This window comes from Ornithodoros turicata, chromosome 9, assembly GCF_037126465.1.
Source record: "Ornithodoros turicata isolate Travis chromosome 9, ASM3712646v1, whole genome shotgun sequence".
NCBI classification, from domain to species: Eukaryota; Metazoa; Arthropoda; class Arachnida; order Ixodida; family Argasidae; genus Ornithodoros; species Ornithodoros turicata.
In genome coordinates, this window is record NC_088209.1 from 12,007,949 (window position 1) to 12,022,796 (window position 14,848).

General features: G+C 43.7%; 1 protein-coding gene across 5 annotated transcripts; it reads right to left on the reverse strand.

The window, feature by feature from the left end:
- Positions 1–1,111: 1,111 nt before the first annotated feature.
- Positions 1,112–14,780, reverse strand: LOC135368108 (ras-related protein Rab-14). 5 transcript variants are annotated; one of them, XM_064601194.1, is made up of 8 exons: positions 14,712–14,780; positions 10,748–11,071; positions 8,083–8,149; positions 7,912–7,999; positions 7,811–7,841; positions 7,646–7,714; positions 6,665–6,806; positions 1,112–1,952 (listed from the first exon to the last, which is right to left on the reverse strand). In XM_064601194.1, exons 2-7 carry the CDS (start codon positions 11,029–11,031, stop codon positions 6,698–6,700), a joined length of 648 nt encoding a protein of 215 aa, XP_064457264.1. In that variant the 5' UTR covers positions 11,032–11,071; positions 14,712–14,780; the 3' UTR covers positions 1,112–1,952; positions 6,665–6,697. The 5 variants fall into 5 exon arrangements, with proteins under 5 accessions (XP_064457264.1, XP_064457263.1, XP_064457261.1 ...); XM_064601193.1 differs by lacking the exon at positions 14,712–14,780 and adding an exon at positions 14,549–14,691 and having other exon boundaries at positions 10,748–11,066; XM_064601191.1 differs by lacking the exon at positions 14,712–14,780 and adding an exon at positions 14,549–14,691.
- Positions 14,781–14,848: the final 68 nt, after the last annotated feature.

The window sequence follows — 14,848 nt, forward strand, 5'->3', positions numbered from 1 at the left end:
GGAAATAGAGCACCAGTAGAAAATAGCACCTTCATCACGAGGCTCACCCATCTAACTGCAAATAGATGACCAAAACACCATCCGCCATTATTTCCACTGAGCACCACTACCACTCGGTCGACAATCTGTCTCTCCTCTATGCATGCCCAGAGACTCATGTTATGCCCATTTTCTTTTGGACTTGGCCACACTCCAAAGTGGCCGAGTGCAACACACACAAAGAGCGCACATTCTCGAAACTGCACGTTGCGAGCCGGAAAGAGCATGGTGTCATGTCGAATGACATTTCAGTGTGTCAGTGCTGTCTGTACAGCATGTTCCATGCAAATTTGCCTGAGTGCATTATACTTAGGGCCTGACTTTTTCGGGTTTTATTTTTGGCCAAATTCGGGGGGTAATTATCGGGTGATATTTTTCATTTGAAAATTCGGGTGTATTCGGGTTAAATCCCGTTACGGCATATTCTGTCGTCAGGGATTCGGGTGTATTTGGGTGATCTTTTTTTTTTTAAATAAAAGTTTGTCTTAACATAGAACTAATGTTTAGCGATGTTATCAAACTTTATTTTAATGCACGCTTATGAGTGTGCCACGTGACCTGGATGTTTTCGGGTAGATTCGGGTTAAACCCGAATTTTACAGATTTTGTTCGGGGGGTAAATATCGGGCGGATACGGGTTTAACCCTAAAAAGTCAGGCCCTAAATCTGATTTCGAAGTCAATTCACCTTCTAACGTCTGCTGGGCAAACCTGTCCAGAAATTCTGAAGTTTGCCAGACTGCGTGAACCAGCAAATTTGACTGCGCTCCTCTGGTTCACAAGTAGTTTGCACCAGTTCAACAAAAGTGCAACCCAGTCAAAAACAGCTACTCTGCTTTAATACGCCATAAACTCCCACCCTCAACAAAGTATCGATCATCCAGTGTTTGCTGTAAGTGCAGATACACGTGGGTATGTTAGTGCAGCACAGGTAAAAGGAAACTCAGAGACCCGTTTAATATAATCACATAATAAACATGGCTGCTCCCAGAACCAGGAGGTGTGAAAAACACGACGGCCAAGAGCTTGGAACTCAAACCATTTAAACGTCTACAACCTTGGAAACAAAAAGATAGAGCTTCCAATTTTATTCTCAATTCGCGCCAAATATCAGTAAGAAGTAAAAGAAAGAGAAGTTTACAGACAGACTGAGATGGCATCTTGTTTGTGGTTCTCTTACTGGGAACAGGACAGGAAAAAAAAAAAAAAAAGAGTTTCTGCAGACATTGCTTACAGGAAATCACTTTGTCCTACGTACACTTTTACAACCTCGTCAAGAGTATAAATACATTATTCAACAGTGCCTAGGGCATCCACACTTTTATTCCACAGTTTCTGCTCTTACTTCGAGCCGACTCTACTGCTCGGCCCAGAGAAAAGATAAAAACAAGGACAAGTTCTCGGACACTCCTCTAACCACGATGCGCTGTTCTCTTCTCATACTCGTGTGAACGTAGAAGTACAAATAAATGTATCACTCATATATATATATATATATATGTATGTATATAACACATGTAAACAAACAAGTCGAAACAAAGTCCGACGATTGCAATACCACACCTGCAGTGTTTTCCTTTTTTTTTCCCCCCCTTCGATTACACGTAGAACCTTTTGTTGCTGGCTCAAAGGTAATGGTATCGAAACAGTAGCTGGGAAGAAGGAATGTTTTAGCTTTGAAGGAGTGGATAATCCCTGTCCCAGATAGCCAGCTTTTTCAATACATTTTATTGTTGAGGAAAGAAAGGGGTTGCAAACTACCATCGCAAGTGTTGTGGTTAGTGTTCTTCTGTTATGATTGGATGGGTGTGTGTAGGTGTGTCCTTTTTTTCCCTCCCCCAAAAGTCCTCCTTCGCCCCCTCTTCTCTGTAGAACTGTGTCCGAAGCACTGTTGTGGTGGTGACGTCTGCAATGCTGTAAAGAAATAAATTTGAAAGCACTGTTCAGAAGCGTTTAAACGCAAAGCCATTGCAAAGGAGACTTTGGAATGATCGGGAAAAAAACCTTGCTGCACATCGTGCTTGGTGCATTGATAGCCCTAACTTTGTTTTCTGCTTGTGCAATTTATTTTGCTCAAATATCAAATTATATTCAAATCAGAGCTTGACTGGAGAGCAGCAGAAAAGAATTTCCTTTCCCTCTCCCAGTGCAACGAAGGCAAAGTGGCGAAGCCCTCGGTTTTTGTTCCTCATACGTTCTGCTCCAGTTAGTCTACACCATGTCTCTTCTGTTGGTCATGTGAAAGAGCAGATTTTCCAGTTCTAAATTGGGGTAAAAACAGGTTTTACTGAGTTTAATCCTGACAAAACTGTCTATGCCGACTCATTGTTTGCTCGACCACTTGGTCAAAATGAAGCACTAGAACTCCAGTAATCAAAGTGTGCAAGTTTGAGGAACCCTATACATTTGTTTGCATTGCAAGGTTCCATCTCTAACGTGCTAAAAACTGCGAGGGGGTGTCACCAAATCTTTGAGGGGGGGGGGGGGGGGGGGGGGGTCTGAATAAACACCGCTAATCATGCTCATTAACCAAGCTGTAGAACTGCAAAGCTAAAACATAAGAACAGGGAGAAATACATGCAACTGTGATAGAGCTTGTAGTCTCAGCGCTAAACCCAGTAAAACGCCCTTTTGTTTGATTTTCCATTCAATATAGTCTACAGCTTCCTGAACAAAAGCCAAATTTTTGCCCTACGATTTTCAGAGCCTGAAAACGTAAGAGCTGAAGTATGCATAAAGCCTTGTGTTTTAAAGGAGCTGTACAGTGAATGGCAAACCTGTAGAAACTGTACGCTCTTCTGTAAGCGCGTAAAATTAGATGCCTCAGATACGTAATAGCTCTGCTGTACTTTCAGCATTCTTTCAGCAATCGAATTTCAAAGACTGCTGCACCAAGCAATGCTTGCGGACTCCCAGACGCACCAAAACTCAGGCTACTTGAGCGCCATCTATTGCTGTGAGTGCAGTGTGCATTTCGTCATCAAAGGTGCTTGGTTTGTGTATCCCAGAACACAAGAACGTAAACCAGACGTCCGTATAAATTGCCTAGATTTGCAGACAGCAGCGATACAGCAAGCAGATGACACAGAGATGCAGAGAGAGAGAACGGCCCACAGATGGCGCAGATATTTCTCACAGGCATGGAGCTCACACCTTACAACCCTTAACAATTAATATTGTATTATACTCTATTCTATATATTATATTCTGACAGAAAATGTCATGGATGAGCAGTAGCTGTTTGCTGATGGCCATACTGTGACAAGAACTAGCTACTCAGAATATTCGAACTGCGATCAACAGCTACATATTTGATTTGATTCGCAATTGCAAAAAAATATTCAACATGTATTCAAGGTGTGTCTGAAATATTCATGTTTGATTCACAATGAAAATTTTGCTATTCGCCCAGCTCAATCCAGTAAAACCCGTTCTTACACCCCCCGATCTGCATCATCCTCTCGTAGGTTAAAACAAAACACGAACTTGAGGACTTTGGTGAGGACATAGTGAGGACTTTGGTTCCCACTATGATCCTCACTGTGAGGCAACTGTGAGGCATTTCACCACATTACCGTCAGAGTGTCGCCCCCGGTGATGGAACTCCGCAGTTATAATCACAAAACCTGTCGGTGTACCCTCAAGGTTGTCGCCCCTACTGGAGAAAATGTAGGTCACACACCAACTGTGACCCAGGACCGGATAAGTGAAGCATGTTGTGGGGTACTTTCTTACAGTGGTTCCTGGATAAGTGAAGCCCGTTCAATGGTTGACTGTACGATGGTAATAGCCGAGGGAAGGGGTGGGGGGAGGGAGCCTCGCTTTGTGGTGTGCAAATTGCCGGCCGCACTAACATCATCGAACGAAGCGATGCAAGGCAGCCGTGTACACGCCCTTTCACTTTCCCTTTAGCAAGCTTCTGCAAATAACGGCAGCATAGTTGCAACACAAAGTTATCGGAGAGAAGAGAGAAAAAGCAAGAGGACAGGTGACCGCTTTTCCTTCCGTTGTATCTTCCAATAATTTGACAGAGAACTGAGCTCACCTGACAATTTGCACTCCTCAAAATGATGCCTTTCACAATTTTTTTTTCAGCTACAGTCGAGCCCGTTTACCACGACCTTCGATATAATGATAACTCCAATATTACGATCAGCGATCAGAATTCCTGGCAGCCGGTAAAATTCGTGAAAATCGAGATGCAAAATTCCACCATTTCACTGAAAACAAATAATGGTGGCATTTTCGAAAGCCTTAGCCTTCGCGAGCATTAAAGTAAAACATTCATTCACGCCTTCATCCACGCATGTGTGCTGGGGATTACCGCATTTTCACGCGTATTAACCGCGGCTTATGCGAGATTTTTTGTTTTCGCGGACGCTCTGCGGCTTATGCGCGGGTGCGGCTTATCTGATGACTATATCTTTCCTTGGTATTTTCCCAATACCCTGGATGAAACGAAAGGGCAGACAGTGCGTCATGTTTTTCGGAACAGGACCGCCCTGCCATTGCACGAACAATACCGAACAGGGACGAGTCCATATTCGAGTGGAGTCATATTGGAGTCCATATTAGAGTCCACTCTAAACCCATAATAAGGAAGGAAGGAGTGGTCTGACCTTCCGGATACATTCCCCCACGCAGCTTTAACAAAAGGGGTTACAGTGAATCATGTCTTCTGGAACATGTCTTAGTGAGCCGCTCTGTAATATTTCTGATGTTAGCCTTTTTTCTGTCGAATAAATGATACCCGTTTTCATAGCGATAAAGCCTCTATTGATTTTGTATGTGCATCACTGGTTTAGCGCACAAAGCAGTCGCGTCGTATTACCCGCGGCTTATCTGCGAGTGCGGCTTATCTGCAAAAAAATTTTCAAAATGTATCTAAAAACGAGTCCTGCGGCTTATCTGCGGTGCGGCTAATACGCGTGAAAATACGGTACATGCGACCAACACAAGGCCCCAAACTTCGAAGAAGCCCGCGTTAAGTAGAGGAGGAGGTTCCCTCTCCACATCATTTTCCCCATCCTCAAGTTTTTTTATCGTTTGCTGCATGGTGTTTCCAGTTCCGGGACACGTTTTGCCTAGGAAAAGGATGCGGCTCGACCCGAAGCTGCAAGTGCTTGACGGATTTTGTACCAGTGCAAAACTTAGGTGCAAGGTACCGCGGCTTGTAAAACGTGAGTTGTCAGACAGTTGCGTGTCACTACCCAAACACGTGTAGACGAATTACACATGGGCGATGTGCATTCTGATCGACAATGCAGTTCCGATACTGAGAATGGTGATGACTGTGGCACTGCATGACAAGCAATGGACAAAGTCGTCGATCTCAAGATGTGTGAAAGCTAACGTGAGATAGGCGGCCATGTTGTCCTTGGAGAGGCAAACTGACACAAAGCTGTGTCAATTTAGAGCTAGATAAAATGCTTATGTGTTGGCAACAAATGTTCAGTGCTGTCGTACTTGTGTTGTTGTACTCCGTTGATATGACCTTGACCGGCGATTTCGCAAAAGCACGTTTTTAACGATATTCTGAATAACAATCAGATTGTGGTCCCATCAATATAGTTATAAACGAACTCCACTGTATTAACAAAGCAGTAGAGAACGTATTTTGCAATTAAATTCGGTAAATGCGATGCATGCTTTGTTTCGGTAAAAAAAACAAAAAAAAACACGAGGTTGACCTGGCAAATTTCAGAAATCGACCGGGAAAATTGAGTTTCCCACAAATTAAACCTGATGAAAGTGCTCGAAAGTCATGGGAAAATATCCCTCCCCCCAAGATAAACAGCACTGACCCCATGGTGTTCAGAAGAGTAGGTTCTTTATACAGTCAAACTCCTTTATAACGAACACCTTTTTAACGAAAATACCACTACAGCAAATTTTTTTGCAGTCCCGTTGGAGCCCTATAGGTCCAATAATGGACATCCTTTTTAACGAAAATACCTTTACTGCGAATTTTTTTTGCTGTCCCCTGAGTTTTGTTGTAAAGGAGTTTGACTGTATACGATTTCTTTCTTTTTTTTTTACGTTCGCTGAAACACCCTGTACAGAGATCCTACTGTGTATACTTAGGGCCTGACTTTTTAGGGTTAAACCCGTATCTGCCCGATATTTACCCCCCGAACAAAATCTGTAAAATTCGGGTTTAACCCGAATCTACCCGAAAACATCCGGGTCGCGTGGCACACTCATAAGCGTGCATTAAAATAAAGTTTGATAACATTGCTAAACATTAGTTCCATGTTAAGACAAATTTTTATTAAACAAAAAAAATCACCCGAATACACCCGAATTTTCAAATGAAAAATATCACCCGATATTTACCCCCCGAATTTGGCCAAAAATAAAACCCGAAAAAGTCAGGCCCTATGTATACTGTATCACAAAAGGAACACACAAGAACTTGAGGGACAGTTCCGAGTGCAAAGTATTTAGTGTTCACCCGCGCTCGAATAAATGGCAGAGGCTGAACTTCAGCAAGTTTGGTCCTCAGGGTTTCCGGGTCTCACACGAGGCGACGAAAATGCAAATTGAGCCGTAGAAACGGATTTTATCAGATTTAACCCCAAATTATGAGGCTCTAAGCATGCACCACGATGTCTTTTAATGCTTACCTCAAGTCCCACAGCGATGTTCCCCCGGTTACACTAACAGCCGCAAGCCTCCTTCTCTGCTGATGCTTCGCTGGCCAAGTTGGCAGTCGTCCGTGCTTGAGGCTTGTGTTGCACACCCGATTCAGCAGCATTCAGGTCAAGACTGCACAATGTGAACATTACAGCAGCCACCATTACTACAAACATGATGTTTCTCTCAGGGTTATAAACTTTGTTTTGAAAAATGACAGGCTTGAGATTCTTAACATCTGGGGTGTGACAACAGAGGCTATGGAAAGTAGCGCAACCAGTGATTTATCCAGACCCCCCCCTAACTTTTTCACCTGTGTACACCCTACAGGGGGCGCCCTTGCGATTTCAGCTTTAGACACATGGCGGTAATGATATGTTAGGCGGTAATGATGTCACTATAATTATGGATCCCCCCACCCAATTTTTTCCTACACCCCTCCATGCTGGGGTTGTGGACAAACCACTCGGCATAACACACTGTTACCGCAAGTAGGAGACGCCATTACATGAACCTCTCCCTCGGGCTTGTCTTGGCTATGGTCTAAGCTACCGCAGACCTCGTCTGAACAGCACTGTGAAATCTCAAGCGAGAGGTGTGTATATGAGCGTGAGTAGAGTCTTAGATTAGCATGGTGATTAGACTGGTGTATTAGAACAAATCGAAAAGTTACGTTTTCATTTTGCCAGGAAAATTGTGAATTCATGCTCCCGTGAGAAAGCATTATGCGTTAAAATATATTTAAATACCCTACACATACAGCTGCTCTGCCTTGCTGTTATGTAGCGTCGTCTGCAACACAGCTTTTGGGAAAAACAACATCTCCGAAATGACTGTAGGCTCAAAATCAAGCCACAAGATTTCATGCAGACGCAAACTTTAACGACGAAATCAGCGTTGTGTTAACGGAAGAGAATTACTGTGGCTCCCACTCTGGCCAAAGGAAATCATGCGACTGTCACGTTTCTTACCTTCCGTCCTGAATGTTTTGGTAAATTTTCTTGGCAGTCTCCAAGAACGCCTCTTCGACGTGTTCACCTCTATAAAGGAAAAATGCCGTAGCAAAACTGCTCTCAGAAACCAGAACAAAAATGGCACCATTTTTAAAAACTACATAAGACATTGCTAGCCCTTACGTTTTTGCACTAGCTTCGACAAACATTAGACCTGCAAAAGAGAGCAATGAGAGCCATTAAATTCCACTCGAGTGTGCCTCGAGTTTATACCTCCGCCTCACCGTTTTCATCCGCAAACTGCTTTGCCTCTTCGTATGTGACATCCCTTTGAGCATCCAGGTCACACTTGTTGCCAATCAGGAATATAACCTAGAAAAAAAAAAGTGATGGCGATGTGTTTCATGAGAGTCATGCGCCGCAAAATAATAATTACGAGCGGACGAAGGACTCACTGTGTTCGGGTTAGTCAGGTTCCTGGCATCTGTTAGCCAGCTACTCAAGTGGTTATATGTACTGCGCCTGCGGAGGGAACCAAGAGACTGTGCTCAGTGTTACGTTTCAGCGTATTTTCCGGTGTCTAACGCGCGTCCCAGAAAATCAGCGGGAATTTGGAAAAATGTGCAACTGTGTGGGTTTTTCTACTAACAAAGCGAATAATTTCATATATTCAACTCAAATTCTGAATCAAATATGAAATTCTGCATTTAAACTTTGAATCAAAGCCGATGTATTCGAATAGTTCCAGAGCTACGCTCGCAAGCCCAAAAACAACACAAGAGAGGGTACAAAACAAAGTATGTGCTGCTTCATAGATCCATATGCACAATTAACACACAAATGCTTCATATACAAATGCAGCCCTTCTGTGCACATGCTGTATATGTGTTCGGATCAGTCACATAACCATCCACTTCGTATTCACTTTGGGCATGCAAGTACTCGCCCCACATTTGCTTCGAGTTTAAAACGACCGTTCACGCCGCCCTAGAAATGTGCGTTGATGCATGACACACACCGTGGGAATGACTGTACCGACACTCGTAGTGCAAAGAAACAGCAAACTCTGCATCCCCGTCAGTGCCCACAGTAATCAAAGCTAGTGCATCGAGCAACTGTACTTCTTATTTCATCTACCGCGCATGCAATCTTTGCTCAGGGTCATAGAAGTCCGATCAGACTGTATTTGTGACAGAGCAGTCTTGGGTCTTCTCACCAGTTTCTGTCTCACATTCCTTCTCAACAGGCTTCTGAAATGAGTTCAGGATCGCAGATACGTACCTAAAATTCGTCTCCTGCTTCCTGCACCCACTTCGCTACCTTGGCATAGCCATTGCCTCTCTCCACTACTCATGCTTTCCATCTATCATCCGTTTTTAGGATAGTTTCAGAAGATGACTCTAAAGTTAACGAAGATTTAAAACCAGGCCTTGAGATATGTATATGTACAGGGTGCTTTTTTTTAATCCTTTACAGAATTTTTATAAAAAAACTATGAGAGCAGCATTGATGTAAGTAATTTTTGCAGTTGAGTTCTACACACGGCCAGGCGGACATCCTCAAAAAGAGTATCAAAAAAGTATGCAACTACAAGATGACTAATTACCTAAAATTAATTGATTATCTCTTTAATTAGGGGATTTCGGACAAAAGCTAAATTGCAGAATGAAAGGCACCTCATGAAATGAATGAAATGAAACCTCAGTTGAAAGCCATTCCACGTTTAAAAAGTCATGAAACATGCACATGCTTGTATGATATCCATCCCCAAATTTCGATATGCACATGAGCCGAAACTGAAAAAACTCGTCTCAGGACGAGTGCATCATCTGCGGCGGCGGCTTGTCTGGGACGGCGGCGGCTTATCTGCCCCCACAGATCGGCACCTACTCCAATCATCTCAATCTCTCCAAATGATGTGGCCCTCTGACATGAAATGAGAGCCGTGGTCCCTGTGTTCCCGGTCGCCGCAGTTTTGGTTTCGACTCACAAGCATATCAAAATTTGGGGATGGATATCTTAACACACACGCGGATTTCTACCAATCTACGTTTGCTACTGACGACCCGATGGCCTCAGGAGGTAAGCAACGGTCTCTGGTCGAAATATCGGCGGCTCCTGTCATGAGGCAGCTCCCTTCGTACACCTTTTATCCGCCTCCTTTCATCTGGTACATTCTTACATCCTACAATCTCGCTTTTGCCCGGAGTCCCCTAATTACATAGTTAATTAATTATAGGTACTTAGTCATCTTGTAATTGCATACTTTTTTTCTACTCTTTTTGAGGCCGTAGAACTCAACTGCAAAAACGGTACCAATGCGCTGCAGTATTTCTCCTTGCCTCTCCTTATCTCCAACGGTGAACGTAGATTGCGGACTAGAGTTCTTTTCCTTCTTAAGTTGAACATGACTATACATTTCTCACATTGTGTGTCAGCTGCAACAATGCAACCATGTTGCTCGACCATAGTCGGAGATCCTCAAGCGTGTGACCTCTTAGACACAGCCACAAGGTTCTACCCGTTTGTTCCTTCTGTAATTGTCATTTCCATGTTTTGCTATCTATCAAACCCTGGGACAGAAGTAGAGGGGAGGTTTGGATGTCCTGACCCCCTCCTCAATTTCTGTCTTCACATAGTGTTTAATTGACCCTAACCATCCAGCCATCCAATGGGCCTAAACGAAAGACTGGTTTTAGGCTTCTAATCAACTGTCAATCCGTGTTACACATGCTGCCCTATTTAACACGTTCACGTGCAGCATCCTAGCGTGCTGGGCAGTATGTTTAACATCTTCCAACAGTAGCTTTCTGTTTCCCCTTCTTCTGATGAAGAGTGTCTGCTCGAAATGTCAAACATTCTAAGTCCAGTCCTCCCTCTTTTTTCCCCTTTTGGGTACACTAGTCCCGTTTTTTTTCTCGTCTTTAATTGACCCTAGACCACGTGTCTAGCATGCTGTCCATGCCTGGACCCCCTCCTCAGAAAAATCTTGGATCCGCCCCTGATCAAACCCCAAGGGCAGAGATTAGCACTGGAGTTGAGTATCTCGTTCAGCATTATTTTGTGCGCGTCCAAATGCGAGACACAGCCTTTGAGCAGGAAGAAAGTGTTGGGTCAAACCTGGTGATGTCGTAGACCATGAGAGCACCAGCAGCTCCCCGATAGTAGGAGCGGGTAACAGCGCGGAAGCGTTCTTGTCCCGCGGTGTCCCAGATCTGCAGCTTGATTTTCTGCCCGCAAACTTCAATGATGCGGGTGCCAAACTCGACACCAATAGTGTGGGGACAGTCGGCCATGAACTTTTTCTCTGTGAACTGGTGCAGAAGGCAAGACTTGCCCACACCCATATCCCCGATGATGATGTACTTGAAGATGTACGAGTAGTTGTACGGACCGGCTGCCATGCTGCTGCTTTATGTAGCTGCTGGACTGCACGGGCCTATGCTGCATAAAAGACACCGTCTTAGAGGCAGAGTTGGTTACCGGAAATAATAGCGCTTGACGGTTCTGTTTCTGTTACCTAGTAAACTCGACTTTATATTTCTGTTTACACTTCAGTTTCTAGATTATTTTTGTAGCAGCTTCCGTTTCAATCGCTGTAGCAGTAGTTCATTTCCGCTTCAGAGTTATTTTCGATGCTGGTTTCTGTTTCTGTTTCTTTGAGATTATTCTCTCTGTTCCCGTCATTACGGTGTTCGTTCAATCCGCCCGCGGATCTTGTAGCAACACTGAGTAAACTGAGGGACGGTACTATTGAACAGAAGCACTGAGGAGTGAGGACGCCTGGGGTCTCTCTTTTTCTTTTAATTCTGTGTTAGCACATTGAAGCAACTACAGAGATCTAATACATTAACTTAAATTACACTAAATTTCAAAAGAGGGTGTAATAAGCAAATGTTGAAGCAAACGACAAGCGAAACGTGGTAGAATAGCAAACGTAACACTCCTTCTGGTTTCTGTTTACATTCCTGGTAATGAAAATGCCAAATAGTTTTGTTCAAGTTTCTATTTTCATCACCTGCGGAACTCGGGTAATTAATGTTTTAAGTTTCATTTACTGGCAACCAGCCCTGCTCAAAAGTCTAGATTGATCATTACTGTAATGTTACGCATATTGAATGCGTTTATCAGTTTAAAAAAGGATAGAACAATAGGCTACAAGGAAAAGAACAGATGTTCAATCAAGAAAATCAGCCATAAGCAAGGTCCTTCTTTTCAAAAATGAAAGTGACGCTCGTAAAGACAAGCTGTATGCAACTGTTTTCTTCCAACATTGTCCAAACACAAAAGACACATGTGTTGTCGTTGTCACTGGTATCTAATCTCCCATTTCTGTGACATGGCTCCAATAAGTGCTGGACTGGCAGGCCAAGAAGGAACCAATATTGACACATAGAAGGGGCTGGGTACCGGCACGGCATTTTGCATCATGTACGTGAGTACGGGCACAAGAAAAGGAAGCTAGCATTACTTCATTAAAAAAACTGAAAACCAACAAATCAGAACAGGTACTGATCCTGTTCGTAAATTTACCTTATACATATGCAAGAACACAGATGGACCCTCAACTCATACGTGAACGGATGTCTTCCAGATCCTTTTCAATCAAGCTCGATTAAGATTAATTTCTGCACTGTCTCGTTCATTTAGTTTTACTAGGGGTGCCCGCCAACTCGAGTAAAACAGCTACGTCAATGCTTAGCACAGCTGGCACGTCAGGTGTCAAAGGGGTGTTCAAAAGGGGCATTGTGGGTTCTTACTCCGGTGCTGGGGAAGCATATTTTCTGCAAGTGACCAGAATTCTGTGAAACACTGCCGCACTGCGTTGGATAAATGAACCTAAATATGCCTCGTCCCTCAATCATCCAGGGCAATCCCAGTTAAACTTTCGTACAAATGAAATGGACACCGAAACCTTAACGTTATAAGTCTTTGATGCGCGATGCCTCCTGCGATGTTTGCACCGTGTATTTCTCCTGCTGACCACGTCGTAATCTTTGTTGGGTGAGCCATGACAGAGGTGTGTAAAAGAATGTGTAAAAAATCCACAGACACATTCGGAAATGAAGTTGCAGAGAAAGCGAAGCTCCACGCAAAAGCATGTTTATAACTAAGGGCAATACAGAACACGCTCTCATTGGTCTCTGCAAACGATTTGTCCAATCATAATGGGAGATCGTTTGAGGAGGCCAACACCGGATTGCGTGTCTTAGTGGTTAGCGTGCTGGCCATGCGACATTGAGACAGAGAGGAACGCCGATTCGGATCCCGGTGCCGGCCGTGCTGTCTGGGGTCTTCCCTGGGTTTTCCTCGGACGCTGTCAGACATATGTCGGCACAGTTCCCTTGGAAGTCGGCCCAGGGCGCACATCCCTCCCGGGCGTCAATCGTGATGTTGCCCACCGCTGTGAGGTGCCTTCCTGCCAGATGCCCTGACAATTCTCGGTTTTCCACGTTTTCTAGGTCGGAAGACACCCTGTGTGCCGTGCTTGCTAGTATTTTTCCATTATGCCCAATTACTTAATCATATAAGACTAATTTTTTCAAATATTGGTTCGAGTGCCCTAACGTGTAACAAAAAAAATGCCACTTGACAACATGCCAGGATGCTGTAATTGCAACACGTGTTGCCATGTGGTATGTTTTTTAGTGCACTAGCTTTCTCTTTAGAATGGAGGGGAAAAAAAAACGTGCCCTATTAGAAACACCCCGGTCTGGTGTCTCTCGAGGCATTCTAGAACTTTACAATGAATAACTTGAGTCCTTAAACCAACATTTTAAAAGCTAACCAATCAATTAATAAGGCACAATGAGAAACAACTACGCTACATGACTGCCAAAAGCATTCAATCGGTTTCATTCTCCATAGGTAAGGCGTCACTTCTCTGGGTTTAACCCGGTTCGGCTAGAATGTTCCCTCCCGAACCAGTTTCGGACCAATTCGAGTTAAACCCGATTTCTCCCCGAATCCCAGTCACGTTGTATCACGTAGACGATTTAGTAGCAACATATGTATACGTCTGATGAAAATATTACCCGAGTGCGACGATGAACTATGAACGCAACTTTGGCAGTAAACAGGAACATTAGTGCATGATTAGTGTATGAAACAGGAACATTAGTGCATGATTAGTGTATGAAACAGGAACATGTAAGTGAAAGGGAACGTTAGTTATGCAATTCCATGGCTAAAAGGGTGGCATAAAGTAGGTCAAGCTGACTCCATTTGAAATGCTCATTGAGTCAGGCTGACTCACTGCCGCGGTTTGGCAACTAGTTTTTCGTTAGTAACACAAAAGTGAATGTGGTGGTATATGAAAAGAAGCACATCTGCTTGTTTTCATATTAGAACAGTACCCCTTTCATTTTGCTATGAGAGAGGTTCGCATCTCGTAGTTTATCGAACAAGGAACAGAAGCAAATTTCACGATCGAGTATCCGATGTCGGGTCTCGACCGTAATGTTACTGATGTGTAACAGTGGGCGGACACTATAAAGCTGTCCTTGTATGCAATGGACAGTATGTTTGTAGTACCATTTCAGCACTAGACACAAAGGCACGTGCGTTATGCTGTAGACATGGGGCGCAGCAATAATTTGCTTTTATGACATGGAAATCAGAAACATTGTGCGCTATCGGACGTCCTCCTTCCATAAAGTACTGCAATCTTGACATCCACAAAAGCAACAGTTCAGTTTCCCTATTCTGCATCACCAACACTGAGCAACAAATACTTTATCGATCACGAATAATGCCTTGTTTAGATATTGTAAGCGTAATCAACAGTGCAATAAGAATGAGAAATATAAATGCCTGGACTGGAAGTGTTGTGCGCAGATTGCGAATGAATCAAGAGTATCGATAGTGAATACGCACACAGTCGGTATCAGCGGCAGACGAAAACTGTGTGTTTGAAATCACCTGGCTGATGGGAACTGGTCAATGCGGCCACAGCACCAGGGAGAGGAAGGAAATTCTTACGATCGTGTGATTCACTGATCTTCGAAACACAGCGGACAGCTAGTATGGCCGCCAGAAGTGACAACGAATACAATGCTCAGGGAAAAAGAGTATCGGAACTTACAACGTACGAGAGATATCTCGTACGAAAATCGAGTGAAATAATATGCGGAGATAGTCCTAAACAATACCCGAAAACTGTTTAGATGTAAACTAAACAATGTATTGTTGTTTTGAGCTAGCGACCCTACTGGTGATAAA

Coding starts and splice junctions, on each gene's coding strand:
- LOC135368108 (XM_064601194.1), bottom strand. CDS start 11,031: ATGGCAGCCGGTCCGTACAACTACTCGTACATCTTCAAGTACATCATC. Junction 8,000..8,082: donor ACCTGACTAACCCGAACACA/GTGAGTCCTTCG, acceptor TTTTTTTTCTAG/GTTATATTCCTGATTGGCAA. Junction 6,807..7,645: donor CAAAACATTCAGGACGGAAG/GTAAGAAACGTG, acceptor CACATTGTGCAG/TCTTGACCTGAATGCTGCTG.